Source organism: Trichosurus vulpecula, chromosome 4, assembly GCF_011100635.1.
Source record: "Trichosurus vulpecula isolate mTriVul1 chromosome 4, mTriVul1.pri, whole genome shotgun sequence".
NCBI classification, from domain to species: Eukaryota; Metazoa; Chordata; class Mammalia; order Diprotodontia; family Phalangeridae; genus Trichosurus; species Trichosurus vulpecula.
This window is the reverse complement of record NC_050576.1, coordinates 75,612,725-75,636,100: the sequence shown is the minus strand read 5'-3', so window position 1 is coordinate 75,636,100 and position 23,376 is coordinate 75,612,725. Positions and strand designations below refer to the sequence as shown.

The 23,376-nt window shown below is 36.4% G+C and overlaps 1 protein-coding gene across 1 annotated transcript in view; it reads right to left on the bottom strand.

Annotated features, from left to right (window-relative positions):
- XPR1 (xenotropic and polytropic retrovirus receptor 1) overlaps window positions 1–23,376 on the bottom strand; it is a 246,712-nt gene that overhangs the window by 82,386 nt on the left and 140,950 nt on the right. The window contains exons 4-7 of the mRNA XM_036754279.1: window positions 19,740–19,963; window positions 4,047–4,196; window positions 3,602–3,685; window positions 2,022–2,103 (exon numbers count right to left, since the gene is read on the bottom strand). Of these exons, the coding sequence (XP_036610174.1) occupies window positions 2,022–2,103; window positions 3,602–3,685; window positions 4,047–4,196; window positions 19,740–19,963 (540 nt within the window). The remainder of the gene's footprint in view (window positions 1–2,021; window positions 2,104–3,601; window positions 3,686–4,046; window positions 4,197–19,739; window positions 19,964–23,376) is intronic.

The window sequence follows — 23,376 nt, the reverse complement described above, 5'->3', positions numbered from 1 at the left end:
CTTTTTTACTTCAAGTGTGATCTCTACAATTCAGCTCTACCATTTGCTACCTGTGAAACCTTGCAAGGGGCACACAGCCTACCATGCCTATAAAATGAAAGGATTAGACTAGCTGATATCTAAGATTCTTATTTATAGATGAGGAAACTGAAACCCAAGTGTTCTTGAGCTAGTGAGTAGCTGAACCAGGGTTTATATCCCAGGTTCTATCTCCAAATCTATCTTTGTTCCACTGTACCACACTACCTCCCAAATGTTTTATAAAATATTTTTATTTTTTAAATCTTTAGTTGGTTGAGTCAAATTATGATAAAAAGTGTATTCTAGTTCCCTAGTAGGAACTCTCTCTTCCCTTGAACTTAAAGGAATATATTCCACTATTTCTCTTCTTCTACCACTCTGAACATTTCTTCACTGGCACTTTATCCAGCTCCCAAGCCCTTAAAATGTATGTTCCCTCAGGCTCTTACCTTGAACTTTTTCTCTTCTCTAAATTGCCAAATAGCATTCAATCCCACTGCTTCAACAACCACTATAAAAATGACACACAGCCCTCTATGCACTGCCTTCTTCTGAGCTCTATACCCATATTTCCAGCTACCTATCTGTGCTCCATTGGCATTTAAAACTCAACAGGTCTAAAACCAAACTTATCATCTATCTCTATCCCTACCATCCTAAAAAAAGCAAATTTCTGTTTCTTCTGATTTCATTATTTCTAGTTTCATCTAGTCTCCCATGTTGAAAACTTTTGATATCTTCGACACATCCCTTTGCTTCTCATATCGAATCAGTAATGTATTATTGTAGCATTTTCCCATATTTGCCTGCTCTCTATTCCAACTGTCACTGCCATGGGGCCCTTATGACTAACAAGCCCTCATAACTGACCCTCCTGGGATTCTGCAATAGCTTCTAAATAGGTCTTCTCATCACTAGACTAATCAATTCTATCATGTCACTCATCTGCTCAAAGATTTTCAGTGGTTCTCTCTGGCCTCTGAAATTTAATATCTTTTGCCTGATATTCAAGGCTTTTTACATTCTTGCCACCTTTTACTTCTCTCTCCTTATTTTTCCCCTCTATATACCATAAATTTAAGCCAATTCGTCCCCAAACTCTGTTCCTAAACAAAACGTTGTACTTTTTGTCTCTCTGCTAATGCTGCAATCTATGTCAAGAATGTCCTTCCTCCACCGCTTCAGCTATTTAAATGCCTCGCCATCCTTTAAAGCCAAACTCAAAGGCCATGACGTCTTCCCTGATTTCCTACTTCCTATTACTAAGAACTTTCCTTCTGAAGCCTCATGTAACATTTTGTTTTGCATCTCTCCAAGCAATTTTTGTACCAATGTGTACTGTAGTGAAATGTGTGTGTCACATTCCCTCCTCATACTATAAATTCCGTAAGGGCAGGGATGGTATCTTATCTTCATTTTTTAACTCTCTTAGCACATATCACAGTAATATGCACATAGTACATGCTTATAATTATTTAATTTGAATTTCAGGATAACCGGATTATAGATTTAGAGGAGGCAGAGACTATAGAGCATACATAGTTCAAGTCCTTCTTTTCACAGATGAGGAAAATGAGGCCCAAGGAATTTAAGTGACTTGCCCAGGGTCACACAAGCAGTAAACTGATTGAAGCCCAAGTCCCTCTAACTCCAAAGTTCTGCACATTTTCCACCATACCACTGAGGAAAAGATGCTATAAAGATTAATTACTTTACTATACTTCAGAGAATTGAAGCTGCTGAATAACTAAACTTTGGATAAGAGAGATATTACTATGTAAAGAAAGTACAGAATTATAAAAGAAACAAAGAGCATTTAACCTGTTATTTTCTAAAGAAGCAAGTGTACCAAAATATGTCTTTAACTAATAAGCACAATGTGTGTGTGTGTGTGTGTGTGTGTGTGTGTGTGTGTGTATGAAACATATCTCTCTATACTCACATATTCAAAGCTTCAGATTGAACCAAAACTAATTCTATTCAAGATAGAAGATACCTACCTGTGAGCACAAGGGCAACATTCAGCACAATGAATATTCCACAATATAGGCCAACTCTAAATGTAGTCCATGCAGGTGCAGGCTGGGGATAGGAAAATAAAAAAATTTTGGTTAAATAGCAGAGAATACTTAAAATCACAAGATGATTTTCACTTCAATTCAACTCAACCCCAAACAGTGGCTGCTTAGGACACAAAGTCAAAAACAAAAGTCTCTTTTGTCAATGGGCTTACATTCTACTGAGATGTAAGGGAAGAGTTAAAGTATTGGCAGAGAAATAATACAAATTATATACAAGTAATACCAATAATTTCAAGAACATTAATAACTAGGAAGATCAAGAAGGCCTTGGTTTAGCTTTGAGGGAAGCTCTAGGATGCTAAAATGTAGAGGTAAGAGAGAATGTACTTGAGACATGAAAGTTGTGCAAAGACAAAGTAGTAGTGGGTAAACGATTGTAAACTAAGAAAGAGCTAGCAGGCCAGTTTTACTGGAACAGAGAATACATGAAGGGAATTATATAAAATAAATCTGGAAACATAGGCAGGAGCCATCTTGTTAAAGGCTTTATATGTCAGGTTGAGGATTTTCTATTTTACCCTAAAAGAAACCATGTGAGCAGATTTGTATTTTAGGATAATCAATTTGGCAAGTGTTTGGAGAATGAATTGGATTGGCAAAAGACTGGAAAGAATAACAATTAGATAATTAGATAGTGATGAGAGCCTGAACTAGCTAGAGGCTTCATATGAAAGTGGGTCATGATGGGACATAATTCACAATGAAGCATTTGTGATGCACTGAGACCCGGAAAATTCACATAACAAGTTCTCCAAGAATCTCTTCAGCAGGGATGGGGTAGGAGAAAGGGAAGGGAAAAATATTTATTAAGGCTACCATGTGCCAGACACTGGGCTAATAGCTTTGCAAATATCTCATTTACTCTTCTCAACAAACCCAGGAGGAAGGCGTTACTATTATTCTCAGTTTGCGGATAAGGAAACTTAAGCAAAGAGATATTTTTTTTAAGGGACTTGCCCAAGGTCACAAAACTAAGAGGCTAAGGACGTATCTGAACTCAAATTTTTCTGACTCCAGGTTGCCCACGCTTTCTACTGGGCCACCCAGATGCCTAAAAGACACAATAATTTACAGTGATTGTATATACACATATTTGCTTGGATTCGTCTATCTTTTTTCCCCTTTCCTAGCTGGAGGCATTAACACTGTCAAAATTTCTTTAAAACCCAGAAATCAAAACAATTGGTATTTCTTGTTATTATTCCTACCATCAATATGCTTCAGTGTTGTAATTTTTTAACTAAAAACTCTCAAAAAGAAGGGACTATAGCTGTTTAATTAATTTTATATAGCCTGTAGCACAGCACCACTCATAGATGCATCTTAATAAATGCCTTTTCAGTCATGATACATTGCTTGTAATCCTAGGCCTTTGAAATCCTGAGCTAGAAGAGAATACAAAAATGTTATGTAGTAAACATATTCCACAACTAAACAGCCTGGTTTAGAAATTTAATACATCAGTTAAGAGACAAAAAATGTTGGCAATAAATCCTAACCTGAGCTGCTCCCAAAGGAGGAACCCGTAAACGCTTCATGGCCTTCTGCCTATCTCCAGCTTCAAGTTCATTGGTCACCACAGCCTAGAAAAAAAAAGCTGAAGTTTAACATAAAGTCCATCATACTTACAGGACAAATATGTAAGTTATAAATTTTGTGCTAATTCGTGACAATTTATGAGTAGATGTTAACTCGTAAAACAAAAAAAAATAAAATAAAAAATTCATGAAAAGTTAGAAATCATCACATTTCTAATTATAAAAGGCAGACAAGATAATCCCAGCATGCCTGACCTGGATGAAACCTTGAAAGTTATGCAGTTTCAACTCCCTCATTTTAAAGGCAAGAAAACTTATGGAACATGGCCCAAAGTCAGAAAGAAGCCAGGCAGAAGAAAACAGACAGGACTGAGAGTGCCTGGTACAGAAGGGAGAATCACTGTACCTCTGTCTCAGAGATGAGCTGGTTGATTTTCTTGCATGTATAAAATGGTGCCACTTCCACATGGGCCACTCGCCAATCTGCTCCACGAGATGTCTCCAGGATCTTGTCATGCTTTTTGAGGATTTTACGAAACCCTGTAAAGTTCAGATTCTAAAAGAGAAAGTGAGAGAGAACATTCTAAGTTCCACCAGTCTGAAAGGAGATGAAACAGAATTTTCACACTATACCAAACAAATCTGACAGGGTTAAGTTCTAATTGAAAAGGAAATAGCAATGTTTCATTAATTACAATACTTGCATTATTTGGACTATTCTTTCTCATAAATAATTTTATGTAAGGTCATGGGAAGTGGAGCAAAGGGGAGGAAACAGGAACACAACAATTATCAATGTAAAAAGTATGATTAAAAAAGTAAAAGGACAAAAAGAGAGTAGGGAACAGTACAGAGAAAAAGGGCATTCCAGAGCAATACAGGGGAATAGTACGGAAGTAAAATTTTTGCAATTAATGAGAGGAGCACAAAATATGGGAACTGTGTTTAGCGCTATTAGGGTTGAGATGTGACTTTTATTGGTAAACTATATTTCCTTATGATAAAACAAGTAACTTAATAAAGCATGGTATAGGATAAATCAAATTGAATAATTATAACCTTGAATGAAGGTTGTAGTTCAATAGCCCTTAAGAGGGGGAATGAATTTCATTATGAAGAGAAAGTTTTTATGTTTTATCTATTATTTAAATTGAAGAAATTATGGCAGACAAGATAAATGGATTTCATTATATTTAAATTAGTTCTGCACAACAAAAAGCAATAAATTTAGAACAACAAAGACAAAAAAAAGGCCAGAATGGAAAAAAAAATCTTTGTTACAAACATTTCAGATAAAAATGTGCTTTCACATATAAAAAAGTATGACAGAAACATATAAGAGGAAGATCCATTCTTTGTATAAGTACAACAGACAAGCAAAGAGATATGAATAGGCAGTTCTTAAAATAAATACAAACTATGAAAAACAAATTTAAAAAAGTGTTCAAACTCTCTAATCTGAGAAATACAAATTAAAACAGCTAAGGTACCACTTTATGTTCATTAATTTGGAAGTTACCTAAAATATGTAATTCAATGCTGATGGAACTATAAAGCGTACTCTTATGACATTGCTGGTTGAGCTATAAATTGGTACAATCTTACTGGAAATCAATAATGGTATTAAAAAGAGCTCCAAATTTGTTCATACCCTTTGATCCTGTAATCTCACTACTAGGTCTATATGCTAAGGATGTGATTAACAAGAAAAAAAAAGGAGAGCTCTAAGTACACAAAAATACTCCAATTTTTGTTTGCTTATGGATCATCATGATTACTGAAAGACAAGGTGATAAAATGTCCCATGGAAGGATATTTTTTGTTACCTTTAACTAAAGGATAAAACTGTCCACTTTCTTATCCTATCAGTGAGAAAGCTAGAAATATTCCTTTCATATAGCTGTAACATTTTTAGATCTCCTCGTTTGACATCTAGTAAGAACATCATTTTGGCTATAGTTAGGTTCTTCTAAATATGTCATCAGACAAATAAATTTGTCATTAGACAAATGTTAAGGCTACCAACAATTAATATTTATAGAAGTGTCTTAATACCTTCTATTCTTTTTCATTAATCACAATCACTGTCATGGTTAAAGCAGAGGAGGGTTGTACTGGACAGAAGATCATCTTTTATTTTTGATTGTTTTACAGGTCACCACAGCCCAAAAAAACACAACAATTGGTCTTTGATATTCTTGTAATGGGCAGTTCCATAGTTAGGATAGCCTTCAAATGGCAGGCACGGTCTATCATCTATCTATTCTTTTTTTAAAAAAAAAATACTACTTTATTTCCCCTCCAATTACATGTTAAAATAATTTTTAACATTTTTATTTAAAGTGTTGAGTTCCAAATTCTATTTCTCCCCTTTCTTCTTCCTTCTTCCCCAAGATTGTAAGCAATCCAACATAAGTTATACATGTGCAATAATGTAAAACAATTCTATATTAGTGATCTTGTACGAGAAGACTTGAATAAAAAAAGAATGAAAGAAAGCGAAAAATAGCATGCTTCAGTCTATATTCAAACACTATCAGTTCTTTCGCTGGAAGTGGATAACATACTTCATCAAAGTCCTCTGTGATTGTCTTGGTTCACTGTATTACAGAGAATAGCTAAGTCATTCACAGTTCTTCATCGTACAATATTGCTCTTATTGTGTACAATGTTCTCCTAGTTCTGCTCACTTTACCTTGTATCAGTTCGTGTAAGTCTTTCCAGGTTTTTCTGAAATCATCCTGCTTGTTATTTCTTATATCACAATAATGTTCCATCACAATCATATAACACAGCTTATTCAGTCATTCCCCAATTGATGGGCATCCCCTTAATTTCCAATTCTTAGCCACCACAAAAAGAGTTGCTATAAGTATTTTTGTACAAATAGGTCTTTTTCCTTTTTCCTTTTTTCTCTTTGATATGCAGACCTAGAAATGGTATTGCTGGATCAAAGCCTATGCACAATTTTATAGCCCTTTGGGCATAGTTCCAAATTGCATTCATCTATTCTTAAAATTCTTCCAACATCGCAGAACTTTCTAGAATCTGAGCTCCACTGGCACAGCCTTCAAGAATTCTGGGTCATCTCCCTGACACCATGAGAATAAGAAATGGGACATTTGTTGATAAAGGATATCTTTAGAAAATATTTTGTACTTATTTATTGTGACAATTATCAGGCCCTTTGCCTTTAAAGTGACACGTTTAACAGTCCTTTTGCCTTTAAAACAGATACGCACAATTCTATAAAAGAAAAAAAAGGTACAGCATATTGCTATGCCATACCATCAAAGAGGACAGAAGATTTGTTTCAGCTCATCCATTTTGCCATTGTTATTTCCAACTAACTTCTATTTTGTTTCCAGCAAGGAAAGGAAGCTACAGGAGAGAAATCTGCTAGGAGAACGATGGAGAGAAATCATAATGCTGCACAGCATTCTAAGAAGGGCAACCGTAACGGGAGAGGGCTTCGAGTCTGTACTATATGAGGATCAGTTGAAGGAACTGGAGATTTAAGCCAAAAGAACAGAAGATTTGGTGGCTGAGGAAGAAGAGTGTTGTCTGTCTTTAAATATCTGAATGGCTGTCACACAGAAGGATTAGATTTGCTCCATTTGGCACCAAGACCATAACTCAGAGCAATGGGTAGAGATTGCAAAAAGGCAAGTTTATGCTTGTTGTCAGCAAATTAGAGCTATCCATCCAAAAGTGGAATGGGCTACCTCAAAAGCTAGTGGATTTTTCTTTAAGCAGAAGCTGGATGGCCATTTGTTTACACTAACAGTAGAGATGCATTTTGGAGTTATGAGCTGGACTAGATAGCTGCTTCCAACTTAGAAATTCTGGGACTGGAAAACAGTAGGAATCACTCACTGAAAGGAGATAAGATGATAATCCCCTCTGCTATTAAAATATTAGATACACTTGGCTGCATTCTCCAATTTCCCATTTCTCTTTTACTTAGTCTGAATAATAAAAATAAAGAAAAAAAGGGCAATGTTAGAAAAAGAGTTTTTGTAAAAAATTAAATTTCTCCAGAAAGAACCTCAAAACCAATGCATTTTGATTAAAGTAGTTTCCATGTTGGAAAAAAAATAGGTTAGAGCAAATTTTGATTACAAATAATAATAATGCTTTTTTTTGTTTGCTTAAGAAAGAATATTTCATAATGGCCAATTCAAAAGGGAAGCCCCTGAGAAAATTATATAGGATATAAACAATGTAGCATATCTACATATATCTATACATATACAAATCTATAAATATATATATGTATCTGAACAAATAGATTACTAGTGGAATGTGAAGTGACAACATTTTCTATAATAGAGGGGACTGGGTGAAAGAGAAATTTTATTTTTCTTAAAATGAAATATAGCTTTATATGCCTGATGTTAAAGCAAATAAATTTACTAGAGTACAGAACAAAAGCACACCAACAGGGCTTCTTCCACAATTCAGTTAAAGCTAACTTTTCATTATCATTCTATTCGGAATAGTATTAAACATTAAAATACAGAAGGAAATGAAAAGTAATGGAGAAAAGAAAATGGAAATAAACCAATGTGATAACAGCCTATATTAATGCAGACACGAGACTTAATTACTTTCTACCAGAAAAAAAAAATTAGTCCTTGCCCTGGGACAGTAATCTTTTCTTTTTCATAAACTCAAAATGAAAAATAAAAGAAAATGATCATTTCAGACCTAATACTTTTCTGTGGCTCCAGCAAAATAATTTTATTGAAATATATCTAGCTTAACCCTTTGCCTCCTTTAAAAAAAAATCAGTGCTACAATAAAACTTGGTGTGATCTCACTGTATATACAATGGGAAATGGGACAGCTGCAATAGAGTATGGTTTATGCCGGGAAGGGAAGGAGTCTCAAAATGACACAAGGGATGATAATGACATGTAATTTAAACAAATGACCTAAATTCCAATAAAAATATGAAATAGTACAATTGGAAACAATTTAGCCTACTGAAAATTTTCTACATTCCCTTTGCTAACACTAAATATAATTATGTTTAAAAAGGTCTTTCTTTTTGAGGTGAGTCTTTTTTTCTTCAACTACTAGGAAGTCATTTTATTACCAATGCAATATTGACAGTGCCAACTGCAACTATGAGTATGCTGGTGTAGTTCTGAGTTGCAAAATATAACAGACTCTCTATATGGAATACAGAACCAACTGATCATTTACTCAAACACCAGAAAGCCAAATCCCAACACCAAAAGGCCAAACGCGTCACAGTAACAAAGAAGTTTATACATATTATCACTGCAGGTAGCACCACCATCCCAAAGCCTGCCCCCTGCTGGGGCCTTCCCACAAACAAAAACTCACAGCACAGCTAGCTTGTCTACTTCTCTCTCCCTCAGCTGTAACTGCTCTGACCAGCTTCCTCTTGGCTCTGCTCCACCCTTCCTGTTTCACCCATTCAGCAAGCTCCTCCCACCACAGACTTCATGTGACTTAGGCTTCCATGTGACTTAAGCAGGTCACATGGGCCTATGAATGGATGGAAAGATCTTCAAGTTAAGCAAAAATACATTAACACTACAGTCATGTAACCTAGACATATCATATATATATATATATATATATGTGTGTGTGTGTGTGTGTGTGTGTGTGTGTGTGTGTGTGTGTATGTACACACATATATATAGTAAAGATAAAAATGAACATCACATTCTGCAATAATATGCTTTACTTAAACTTCTTCAACTGGGAGGTAACACTGAACAACAGAAACAAATGAAGGCATATTTCTTTAAGAGAAGGTACTTCCATGTTATGTTTACCTTTTATAACTATCAAAATTGAATTTTCCTGTATAAAACTATATAATGTATTTTATCTAAACGTCTCAGGAGCTTTACAAAAACTGTCTTATTTTTCTCCCTAATATTCCTTTGAGGAATGAGCCAAAATGATAGCTTTTAGGAAAGTGGAGAGTAAGGAACAAAGTCATTAAGTGATTGGCTCAGTGCCACACAGGAAATATCAGTTCAGTACATTAACCACATTAGGGTTTCACCAAGTTTTTTTTTTAAATAAGTTTTTATTAATGTCTTATTTCTCACATCGTATAGTTACCCCAAGTACCCTGCCCTCTACTCATCCCTGACAGCTATTCAATATAACAAATGGTATGTTTTGGAGAAGAAAATTGGCAAAACTGATACTCAGAAAAAGTTGGAAAAGATATGCAATATATTGCATCTGAGGACCTTCGTCTCTAAGAAGGGGTGGGTTTGGGGTGTCCTCTCATATCTCCTCATTTGAGTCCTGCTTGATCTTTTAAAATTTATTGCATTCACTTTTAATTTCTTGGTGTCATTCTACCCATTTACATGGTTGTAGTTACTAGGTTGTAGTACAACCTAGTCAAGTTTTCTTGACTAGGCTCATTTCACTCTGCAACAATCCATAGAGATCTTTCCATGTTTCTCTGTATTCGTCACATGCATCATTTCTTACAGCACAATAATATTCCATTATATTTATATACCACAATTTGTTTAACTATTCCCCAATCCATGGGCATCTACTTTGTTTCCAATTTTTGGCTACCACAAAAAGTGCTGCTATACATGTTTTGATGTATATGAAGCCTTCTTGGGTATAAGTCCAATAATTGAATCCTTGGTTCAAAAGGTATGGACACATTAGTCACTTTGTTTGCATAATACCAAATTGCTTTCCAAAATGGTTGTATTATTTCGCAGCTCCATTAACAATGTATTAGTATGCTTGTCATTCTACAATCCCCCTAACACTACTACCAAATTTTTGTCATTTTGCCAATTTGTAGGGTATGAGATAAAACTTCAGGGTTGTTTTGAGTTGAAAGAATTCTCATTATTAGTCATTTGGAGTATTCTTTCATGTGGTTGTGAATAATTTACTTTGCAATTCTTCTTTTGAGAATTGTTTGTTCATAACCATTGATCATTTATCTACTGGGGAATGGCTATTAGTCATATACACACATATACATATACATACACACATATATAATTTATTAATTATCTATATATCTTGGATACCAAATGCTTATCAGAGATATTTATACAAAGACTTTTTTCTCATTTGACCACTTCCCTTCCACTCCTGGATGCATTTATTTTGTCTGTCCAGCAGCTTTTCAGTTTCGTGTAAGCAAAGTTATCTATTTTATCTTTTGTAATTGCTCCATCTTGGTTAAGAAAACATCTCCTGCCCATATCTACGAGGAATATATGATCTACTGATCTAATTTTTTTTAATAGTATTATCTTTAATGCTAAGGTCACATATCCTTATAGAATGTACTGTGACTTGACACTTAACCAGCAACGTGACCCTGGGCAAGTCACTTAAGCCTGACTGCCTTGCCAAAAAAAAAAAAAAAGATAACAATAAACACATATTTAAAAAAAGAATGTATTGTGGAATATAGTGTAAGGTATTGGTCTAAACCTAATTTCTGCCATTCTGTTTATCTACCTAGTTTTAATTGACAGATCTTGTTACTGTAGACAATGTCTATATGTTTATTTAACAAAGATTTCACTAATGTTGGTTATGTTACTGAGAAAGGAATTGAGTTAGCAATTATCACATCAGACTGGAAATCAATTCTCATCTTGACTTAACATTGATAGTAAATTATATGTGGAAAAAAAATCCACTAATTTTATGATATAGAACAGTTGAAATAACAAAACTAGAATCATATAAATAGCAATTAGAGAATTTATAAACACTACACACTAAGCAATTTATTACATAATAATGAAGGGGAAACATCTGATTGGATGGTTAGCTCTTATTTAGAAACATTATGAATTTTCAAATCATGGCCAGCTCATAAAATAAGTTCAGTGGTTACAAAACTGAATACAATTCATGTTTTTTGAATACCGGTTGCCAGTAAGGCACAGTGTTATGTACTCTGGAGATACAAAAATGAATATGTTCACGAATAAATATGAAAAAGATTTTTAAGAACATACAAAAATATGCTATGAGAGTTTCATCCACGGAACTTTCACTTCCAGCTCTGGATAGCAGAGAATTAGAAATTAAGGCAGTCAGAAATGTTAGAGGTAACATCTGAGTTGGGTTTGAAAGAATAGGTAGGATCAAGAGAAAGGAAGTCATTTGGGGTCAGAGAAGGAACCCCAAAGCCTCAAACTTCTGCTGCCACTGCCGTGACCATAGCCTCCATGGCAAAGTTATAGCTGCCCTGCTGGCCAGCCCACTGGACTCAATTTCTTCAAATAGCCTTCAAGAGCTGAAGATGTGAGACTTATTTGGGAGCAGCATTCTCTACCAGATCATGTCAACGTGAATGTGAATGAATAAAAATAATTAAAAGGTATCTACATCTGAATGCTAATTAAGCCTTCTTTCTGTTAGTAACCCAGAATGGTGAGCTTTTCAACACACGTTTCCAAACTGAATTAAAGCAAAAAGGATGAAGATAGATTCCTGTATATGGATCCACACAGCTGGAAAGAAATCTTTAGTCTAAGATTAGTACAAACCTTCTACTTAAGAATGTTTTAAAACCTCACCCAGAAAAAAGGGGATGCTGCCATCTGAGATTGATTAGTTCATCTAATTATAGTTCACAAAAATAGTAATATTACCAATTGAGCTCATTAATAAGTTACCCTTTGTTTTACAAGCAAATAAGAATATACAATACTGCTGCTTTATTATTCCAGTGGTAACATAAAAGTATTCAGTGGAACAACTAAGTCTTCCCTCTGTCCATGTAAACTAAGGAAAAACATTTTATTGAAATGTTTCTCTTTAACAGTACAAGTACATCTTAAATAGAGCCTGTCAAATATCATATGTCTTTTAAAAATTCCATTTGCCATGAATGGTCCAAGCAAAATAGGGCAAATGGGGGTGAGTTGTTAAAAAAAATCTAGCCTATTCTGGAACCTATGACTAAGGTTTCAGATTTCTAAGTATCACAGAAACACACTAAAGATCAATTTTCTTGCTGTTTTAGGAGGTTAATTTATGTCAATATCACTCATATAGTTTCTTTTCTCATACTTACAAAGAGAAATAGCATGGATTTGTCTATACTAAATATAGATTCAAAAAAGGTTACTGAGAAAAGGGGGATGGTGTTATAATTGTGGAGTTGCTTTGATTTAGAGACTAGAATTAGTGATTACGTTTCATTAAACAGTTGCATCAGAATAATCTTCCTCTGATGCAGTGGGAGAAACTACATTATCTCTGAACTTTGAAACTTATTTACAGCTCCTTTGCACCTTTAAATCTGTAGCCTGATTTATTATGTTTCAAGTGAAAAAGTGACTATTTCACTAAAATTTTTATTAAAATGTTATTATAAGCCATGTTATAAAATCATACAAACACTGTTAGCCAAAACCTACCCCCAGTAAGTTTATACACATATAATTTTGTAAAGAAGATATGTCACAAAAATAAAAACACTTCTGACAAATACTTATTTGCCAGGAATTTAATAGTAATACCTTGAATATTTTCTGTTACTTGCATTGGGTTTACAATTTATCTTTAAGGAGTGGCAAAGAAAGCTCACTGTCATGCCACTTTAACTGAATCATGTATGTAGCAGATCAGATAATATTTAACCTTGTATGTTTAAATGTGTGTGAAAAATCTATAACAGTCAGGGAAAGTTATTTTCTATGATGTAGAAAAGCATTATTATTGCATCTTGGCACTACATAATTAATACATACACACACACACACACACACACACACACACACACCGTATGCCCCCACCAAAAAAAAAGAATGGGTGGGATCTGATGTCATTTCGATCTAAAGTAAACCAACCCAACATTTATTAAGTATTTATTATGTGGCAAAACACTGAGTAAAACGAAGAATGTCCCTGCCCTCAAATCTATTAGCAGGGTGGTACCTGCACAAAAGTAATTATAATACAAATGAGAAAACAATGAAAAGCATAAGAGAGGTTAAACTCAAGTCAGTCTGGGAAGAGAGAAGGCTCACTTCTAGCTAGAGAGGTATCAGTGGATCAGGAAAAATAGAGGTGTGGAAGGAAGGCATTTTAAGCAGAAGCTAACTGTGACTCAGAAACAAAGAAGAAAAGAAGAGGTTTAAAGTGCAAATGAGGGGAGACAAGGAAGTTCATATTAGGTAGCCTCAAATCCTCAACAAAGCAGGCAATATCATCTGCTAAAAAAAGGAAGGGTAGGCTTGATATTTAGGACTTGAGGAGAGGAAAAAATGTTTATAACAGTTACTTCGAAGAAAATGATACGAAGTCAATATAAAGTAAATAAATTTATTATGGAGAAGCTAATTAAACATTGGCTTTCTGTAACACTTATTTCTGCAGCATTATTTTATTTTTAAAAACTACTTAATTCACTGGATTTTTTTAAAATTTAATTTATTTATTTAACATATTTAGTTTTCAGCATTGGTTTTCAAAAGAGTTTGAATTACAAATTTTCTCCAAGATGGCATATATTCTGGTTGCCCTTTTCCCCAGTCAGCCCTCACTTCTATCACCCCACTCCCCTCCCATCCCCTTTTCCCTTCCTTTTTTGTAGGGCAAGCTAAATTTCTACTCCCCATTGCCTGTGTATCTTATTTTCTAGTTGCATGCAAAAAAACTTTTTTTTTTGTTTTTGAACGTCTGTTTTTAAAAACTTTGAGTTCCAAATTCTCCCCCCTCCTCCCTTCCCACCCACACTCCCCAAGAAGTCAAGCAATTCAACATAGGCCACATGTGTATCATTATGTATAACCCTTCCACAATACTCATGTTGTGAAAGACTAACTATATTTTGCTCCTTCCCAACCCATCCCCCTTTATTGAATTTTCTCCCTTGACCCTGTCCCCTTTTGAAAGTGTTTGTTTTTGATTACCTTCACCCCCATCTGCCCTCCCCTCCATCATCCCCCCCCCTTTTTTTCTTCTTCCCTCTTCTTTCCTGTGGGGTAAGATACCCAATTGGGTATGTATGGTATTCTCTCCTCAGGCCAAATCTCATGAGAGCAACATTCACTCATTCCCCCCTCACCTGCCCTCTCCCCTCCTCCCACAGAACTGCTTCCTCTTGCCACCTTTATGAGAGATAATCCACCCCATTCTATCTCTCCCTATCTCCCTCTCTCAATATGTTCCTCTCTCATCCCTTAATTTGATTTTATTTCTTTTAGATATCTTCCCTTCATCTTCAACTTACCCTGTCCCCCCCCCCTCTCTCTCTCTCTCTCTCTATATATATATATACACACACACACATAGATATATACATACATACACACTCACTTATATATATATACATAAACATATATACATATATGCAGCTACCCTAATACTGAGGTATCATGAATCATACATGTTATCTTTCCATGCAGGAATGTAAACAAAATAGTTCAACTTTAGTAAGTCCCTTGCAATTTCTTTTTCTTGTTCTTTTTCTTGATTACCTTTTCATGCTTCTCTTGATTCTTGTGTTTGAAAGTCAAATTTTCTATTCAGCTCTGGTCTTTTCACTGAGAAAGCTTGAAAGTCCTCTATTTTATTGAAAATCCATATTTTGCCTTGGAGCATGATACTCAGTTTTGCTGGGTAGGTGATTCTAGGTTTTAATCCTAGCTCCATTGACCTCCGGAATATCGCATTCCAAGCCCTCCGATCTCTTAATGTAGAAGCTGCCAGATCTTGGGTTATTCTGATTGTGTTTCCACAATACTCAAATTGTTTCTTTCTGGCTGCTTGCAGTATTTTCTCCTTGATCTGGGAGCTCTGGAATTTGGCAACAATATTCCTGGGAGATTTCTTTTTGGGATCTATTTGAGGAGGCGATCGATGGATTCTTTCAATTTCTATTTTGCCTTGTGGCTCTAGAATATCAGGGCAGTTCTCTTTGATAATTTCTTGAAAGATGATATCTAGGCTCTTTCTTTGATCATGGCTTTCAGGTAGTCCAATGATTTTTAAATTATCTCTCCTGGATCTATTTTCAGGTCAGTGGTTTTTCCAATGAGATATTTCACATCGTCTTCCATTTTTTCATTCCTTTGGTTCTGTTTGATAATATCTTGATTTCTTATAAAAGTCACTAGCTTCCACTTGCTCCAATCTAATTTTTAAAGTAGTATTTTCTTCAGTGGTCTTTTGGACCTCCTTTTCCATTTGGCTAATTCTGCCTTTCAAGGCATTCTTCTCCTCATTGGCTTTTTGGAGCTCTTTTGCCATTTGAGTTAATCTGTTTTTTAAGGTGTTGTTTTCTTCAGTGTATTTTTCAGTATTTTTTTGGGTCTCCTTTAGCAAGTCATTGACTTGTTTTTCATGGTTTTCTCGCATCCTTCTCATTTCTCTTCCCAATTTTTGCTCTACTTCTCTAACTTGCTTTTCCAAATCCTTTTCGAACTCTTCCATGGCCTGGGACCAGTTCATGTTTTTCTTGGAGGTTTCTGTTGTAGGCTCTTTGACTTTGTTAACTTCTGTCTGTATGTTTTGGTCTTCTTTGTCCCAAAGAAGGAATGCAAAATCTGAGACTGAATCTGGGTGCGTTTTTGCTGCCTGGCCATATTCCCAGCCAACTAACTTGACCATTGAGTTTTTCAGCGGCGTATGACTGCTTGTAGAGTAAAGCGTTCTATGTTCCACGTTTGGGGGGGGATGTGCCAGCTCTGCCACACCAGCACTGCTCTTTCCCCAAGAACCCCCAACCCAGACTGGGCTTAGATCTTCAGCAGGCTGTGCACTCCTGCTCTGATCCGCCACTTAATTCCTCCCACCAGGTGGGCCTGGGACCGGAAGCAACAACAGCTGTAGCTGCCCCACCTCCGCTGCCCCCCGGGGCTGCCGAACTGCGAACTCCTTCCACTCCTGCAGCTTTTCCCACTAACCTTCTCTGCTGTCTTTGGTGTTTGTGGGTTGAGAAGTCTGGTAACTGCTGCAGCTCACTGAATCAGGGCGCTAGGGCCCCCTCCGTCCGGCTTCTGGTCTGGATGGTCCAAGTCGCTCAGGCTGGGCTCAGCTCCACTCCGTTCCCAGCTCCCAGCTCCATGTGGGATAGACCTCACCCAGAGACCATCCAGGCTGTCCTGGGCTGGATCGCTGCTTCCCTCTGCTGTTTTGTGGGTTCTGCAGTTCTAGAATTGGTTCCGAGCCATTTTTTATAGGTTTTTGGAGGGACTCGGCAGGGAGCTCACGCTAGTCCCTGCTTTCCAGCTGCCATCTTGGCTCAGCCCCCAATTCACTGGATTTTTAAAATTTATTGCAGGCTAAATTTTTAAAATTCATTACTGGCTAAATTTTGGTTCCCAATTTCATCTTAAGAGAACCAGAGCTAGTTAAATCTCAACTGCTGACATTTGTGGGGGAGTATACTAAGAGGTAATTCTGAGCAATAGCTAATTTTTTAAAAATTACATATTTAGCGACGCATCATATATATTCTACTGACATCTTCCTTTTTACCTTTAAATATGTTCTAGCCTTCCCTGTGTTTAAAAATTATTAACTATAATAATTTTTCTTCCTCCCTTTCTTCTCATTGCCAAATTCCTAAAACTTTTATGCCAGTTACTTCCATTCTTATTATCAGTCCTTTGAAAACTTTTCCCTATAACAGACATTCTCATTCAACTCAAACTCCAATCCCAGCAAACTTGTTAACTTTGTTTAGTAACTTGTATAAATATCTTCCAAACTGATTACATGTATATTCTTTCAAAATTCAGAAAAATACTCAAAAACATGCCTTGCTTTAAAGAAGCTTTTATCTAAGCAAGCGTTGCAGAATTACACTATGTCTATGTTTTCCAAATTTGTTTACAAAATACTTTATTCATTATGTTATGCAAACATTTGATGATGAAAATTGTTGCTTTGTCACCTCATTTTTCTCTTTGGAAGGTGAAATGTAAATAAATTCTTTTTAATATTTTAATGAAATCTATTTGTGACATATAGCTCCAAAAGGAATTTATGACCAAACAAGAGATAGAGAACATTATGAAATGCAAAATGGATAACTTTGATTACATTAAGTTGAAAAGTTTTTTCACAAACAAAGCCAATGCAATCAAGATTAGGAGGGAAGCAGAAAGAATTTTTACAACCAGTGTCTCTGATAAAGGCCTCATTTCTAAAATATATAAAGAAATGAGTCAAATTTACAAGAATAAAAGTCATTCCACAATTGATAAATGGTCAAAGGACATGAAGAGGCAGTTTTCAGAGGAAGACATTAAAGCTATCTATAGTCATGTGGAAAAAAATGCTCTAAATCACTATTGATTAGAGAAATGCAAATCAAAACAATTATCATCACAGCTATCAGATTGGCTAGCATGACAAAACAGGAAAATGATAAATATTGGGTAAGATGTGGGAAAATTGGAACATCAATTCATTGTTGGTGGAGTTGTGAACTGATCCAACCATTCTGGAGAGCAATTTGGAACTATGCCCAAAGGGCTATAAAAATGTGCATCAGCAATACCACGTCCAGGGGTGTATTCCAAAGAGATCATAAAACTGGGAAAAGGACCCACATGTCAAAAAATATTTATAGCTGCTCTTTTTGTGCTGGCCAAGAACTGGAAATTGAGGGGATGCCCACCAGATGGGGAATGGCTGAACAAGTTGTGGTATATGAATGTAATGGAATACTACTATTGTGCTATAAGAAAGGATGAACAGGTGGACTTCAGAAAAACCTGGAAAGACTTATATGAACTGATGCTGAATGAGGGGAGCAGAACCAGAAGAACACTGTACACAGTAACAGCCACAGTGTGTGATGACTGACTTTGATAGTCTTAGCCTTTCTCAGTAATGCAAGGACCTAAAACAATTCCAAAAGACTCATGATGGAAAATGCCATCCACATCCAGAAAAAGAAATATGGAGTCTGAATGCAGAATGAAGCAAACTATTTTCATTTCTGTTTTGTTTGTTTCTCTCTCATGGTCCCTAACATTCGTTCTAATTCTTCTATACAACATGACTAATGTGAAAATATATTTACCAGGAATGTATAGGTAAAGCCTATATCAGATTGCATGCCATCTTGGGGAGGGGTTGAGGAAAGAGGGGAGAAAATTTAAAACCTATGGAAGTGAATGTTGAAAACTAAAAATAAACTTATAAAAAATATACATCTCCATAAAGATCCTCTATGTTGATTATATAACCACAACAATAAACTCACACATACATCCCCTTTAAACCAATTTCAACAACCTATGAAGACTTTTTTCATTTAAATGTTCCTCAATATAAACCAGAGAAAGGGCAGGTTTTCATTTTTAAAACATCATTTATGTTCTTAACCACTTAAATCCATGAATAAATTAAAATGTTTAACAACCTGTGTTTCTGTATTATAGGATTTGTTGTAATAAAGCTTTTTCTTAGACCCAAAATTTCAAATAGCATGGGGAACATTTTAATTGCTAGGCACGATATTTTACCCATATCCACTGTGACCTATTTTCTTTTCTCAAGGTCTAAAATTTTAGCACAGTTATATTATAGCCTGAGGAGACAATCATTGATACATTAAGGGATAATGAAATTCAGAGGATGATTCATTTTGAAGACTGGAAAAAAGAGAATTGACACTTAGCTTTTGCGTTCCTGGTTTCAACTGGAATACATACTTAAAAGCCTTTGGGAAGAATAACATGAGGTCCTGTTGTTTGTTAGGAGAAGAAAAAAAATGCAATATAACCATGAAAGGCATGGTAACTACCTCTTTTTTCACCTGAATCCAACTTACCAAGATCACAGTCAACCTCCAGAAATAAAGATCAAATTGGATTGATTTAAAAAGCATTTATATGTAGAAATAATACTAATATAGCATAAAAATTCTTATTAAAAATTTGGCCAACAAAAATTGTTGAAGTCATGTTACTACATTGCCTTTTGCTCATTTCTGATGACTTGTGTTTTTGGATTTTGTGAGGTTGTTATTTTCCTATCTGTTTGACACAAATGTGATTTCTGTTCAAATGAACTTTTCCATTTATTTAGGGGTACTTTATTCCAGAGCAGTCCTCAGATAATTAATAGCTTGTTATACCTGATAGTTCTGCAGCAGGATAAGACTGAGGTAGAACTCACTGAAGGCCAGCTTAAGGTCTCGAATGTTCCTATATTGAACACGTTTTTCATGGGACAGGTGGAAAACTGGATTTCTGCGCTTTCGAAGTGTAGAAACAACACTAGTTTCTTTCTGTACATCCAATGAGGAATGAAGCTCATTTTGAAGGGTAGAAAACCTGCGCTGAGCCTCTGCAAGCTTTTCTATAAAGAAAGAGAAATTTCAAATGAAGAACACTTGAGAAGTAAATGCTTACCAACCAAAACTTAGAGGGGTTTTACCCTGGTTTGTACAGTTTTTCTAGGGCTTTAGTAAACAAACAAACAAAAAGCCTAAAGTTTGTCTTACACTTTATTTCCCAGAGTTCGAGGAGAAAATGTCAACTCAATATTACAAAGAAAGACTTCAGAAAGATAAAATAAATAGAAAATTACACATCAGTGTTCACAATGATCATAAGTTGCATGCTGATGCAAAACCCCATCTTTTTTAATGTGAATATTCTCATGGGAATGATATATGGCTGTGAATTATACCCATAATCTGATACATGTGCCTTCCATCCCCTGCTGCATGTTATCCCTGAGGGAAAGTGGCAGGGGGCCAGGCAACTTTCACACTGCCCCCAAGAAATATCCTGCTGGGTCAGTGTTTCAACAATCTGGCTAGCAGCTGCTGTGGGGGTGTAAAACCAACAACAACCAGCTCACAGAACACTGCAAGCCCAGGTTCTTTTGATCTGCTTTACTAAGGAAAGCAACATCAAGGGGTTAACAATCTTACTTTAATCCAGCATACAAACATCATTCACTTAGTTCAGGGGAAAAAGCCAGCACCCTGGACTTCAGAGAAATACAAACAAATTACAAACAAACTAAATACAATTCATAGTTACCAAGAAAACCATGAACATCTGAGTTCAGCCTGAAGGCCCTTACGGCGGCTGCCCAGAGTCCCACACCTCCAGGAGTGAGAGCCTTAAGCAAATAGCTGTTTTCCCTTTTTATACAGTTTCAGACGTCATCAAACATCATTTGAGCGACCAGAACTTAGGCTCCTATGATGGGCTGTGGTGTTAGCACCTCCCTTCATTGGCCCCACCTGGAGCCCCACCTTAGTTACCAATTCACACCCACACAGGCTTAGCACCTAATAAATAGGGTTTTGGGAATGGGGCTTAGCACCTAGTAAGACTCAATCAAAGACACTTAATTAATTATTTCAAAACAGTAAGAAAGTCCCAACTTAACTGATATTACAGTCAGGAATCTATGACTTCTTTCTGTACCACCTGATCTGCAGCCTCAAAAAGAGGAGACAAGACCGTCCTCTGACTATGCCTTCCATCTCCTGCTGGATGTGTCTCTGAGGGACAGCAGCAAAGGGGTCAGGCTGGGCTGATCTCCATCTGGACCAGCAAAAGGCAATTTCCTTCTGCTGCCAGCCTGTCCTACCAACAACAGAAAACTTTGGGTACAAAGAGAAGCAATCTTCCCTCTTGACCTCAGGCCTTCCAATTCCTGCTGTGCCTATCTCTCAAGGAAGAGGAATAAAGTTGGTGGTAATTGGGATTCTTTCTGTTGTGTAGGTTCAACTTCCACCTCCTATAGTGCTATTTACTGCCTAACCTACAGCCTTCAGAAGGGAGAGAAGCAGTGAAATGGGGTTTCCCATCTAACCATTTGACTGTGCTTTTCATCCCATACTGCACTTGTCCACAGCCCAATATCCAGCCTCCTTAGGGAAAAAGGAATGGTGCCTTCCTTTCAATGATGAACAGTCTCACATCTGGTCATACTCTAAACATACCAGTGATTCTGAACCCTGCAGGTCATCAACCAAACCCCTTCTCCATTCTCCACCATCCACTTTCTTATTCTCTTCTTCCTTAACTGTCCCACTTTCCAACCAAACACCACCATCCTGTTCCATTATGCCCTCTGGAATGCTATGTTAAGAATCTTGACAACATCATTCAGCTTCCCTTCCTGCCATGCCTCAGCTTTGGATCATTCCCCCATTTGCCACTTTTGCTTCTATACAAGGAGAAAATCACTAATGCATTGTTGGTGGAGTTGCGAACTGATCCAACCATTCTGGAGAACAATGTGGAACTATGCCCAAAGGGCTATAAAAATGTGCATACCCTTTGACTCAGCAATGCCACTTCTAGGGTTGTATCCCAAAAGAGATAACGCAAGTGGGAAAGGGACCCGTATATACAAAAATATTTATAGCAGCTCTTTTTGTGGTAGCAAAGAACTGGAAATCAAGGGGATGCCCATCAATTGGGGAAAGGCTAAACAAGTTGCAGTATATGAATGTAATGGAATACTATTGTACTATAAGAAATGAGGAAGATACAGACTTCATAATAACCTGGAAAGACCTACATGATCTGATGCTGAGTGAGTGTTTCAACAATTCAGCTAGCAGTTGTGGGGGTGAAAGACTAACACAAGCCCAACAACAAGAATGCTGCCAGCACAGGTTCTTTTGATCTGCTTTACTAAAGAAAGCAATGTTAAGGGATTAACAATCTTATTTCAATCCAACATACAAATATCATTCACTTAGTTCAGGAGGAAAAGCCAGCAACCTGGACTTTAGAGCAAGTACAAACAAGTTACAAATATACACAACATAAACAGATCAGATCACAATTCATAGTTACCAAGAAACCATCAACATTTGGGTTAACAAGCCTGGGAGCCATTAACAATGGCTGGCCCAGAGTCATGCGCCACTCCTTCTGTGGCTCAGAGCCCCAAGCAAACAGCTCTGTTCTCTCTTTTTATACAGTCTCTGGATGTCATCAAAGATCATCTGAGCCACCAGAACTTAGGTGCCCACTATTGGCTCTGGTCTTAGCAACTCCCCTTAGGGCCCTGAGGGCTTCAAGTCCACAATGACTTAGCACCTAGTAATTAGGAGTTTGGACCTGGGGCTTTGCACCTAAATAAGGCTCAATCAAAGACACAATTAATTCAGCATTCTAAAACAGTAAAAAAAAAGTCCCACCTTAATTAATATTACAGTGAGCAGGGCAGAACCAGGAGAATATTGTACACAGCCACAGACACATTGATTCTGTGACGACTAACTTTGGTAGACCTGGCTCTCCTCAGCAATGCAAGGCTCAAAGACAACTCCAAAGGACTCATGATAGAGAGAGCTATCTACATCCGGAGAAAGAACTATGGAGTTTGAATGCAGATTGAGGCAAACTATTTGCTCTCTTTCTTTCTTTTTCTCTTCTTTTTTGGTTTTTGTTTCTTCTTTCTCATGACTCACTCCATTGGTCACAATTCTTCTTTATAATATCACTACTGTATAAATAAGTTTAATGTGAAGGTATATGTAGAACATGTATCAGATTCCATGCCGTCTTGGGAGCAAGTGGGGAGGGAGAGAGGGAGGGGAAGAAAATTTGGAACTCAAAAACTTGTGGAACTGAGTGATGTAAACTAAAAATAAAAAAAATCTAAAAAAAATTTAAATAGTCTCTGCTCCCCATTGCCTCTTCCAAGTTCTCTCTACTTCCCTCACTCAGTAGTCTCTCCTCTTTTTGAGGTTCATTTTATTCATCTCTATTATCTAATCAAAATCTTAGTAG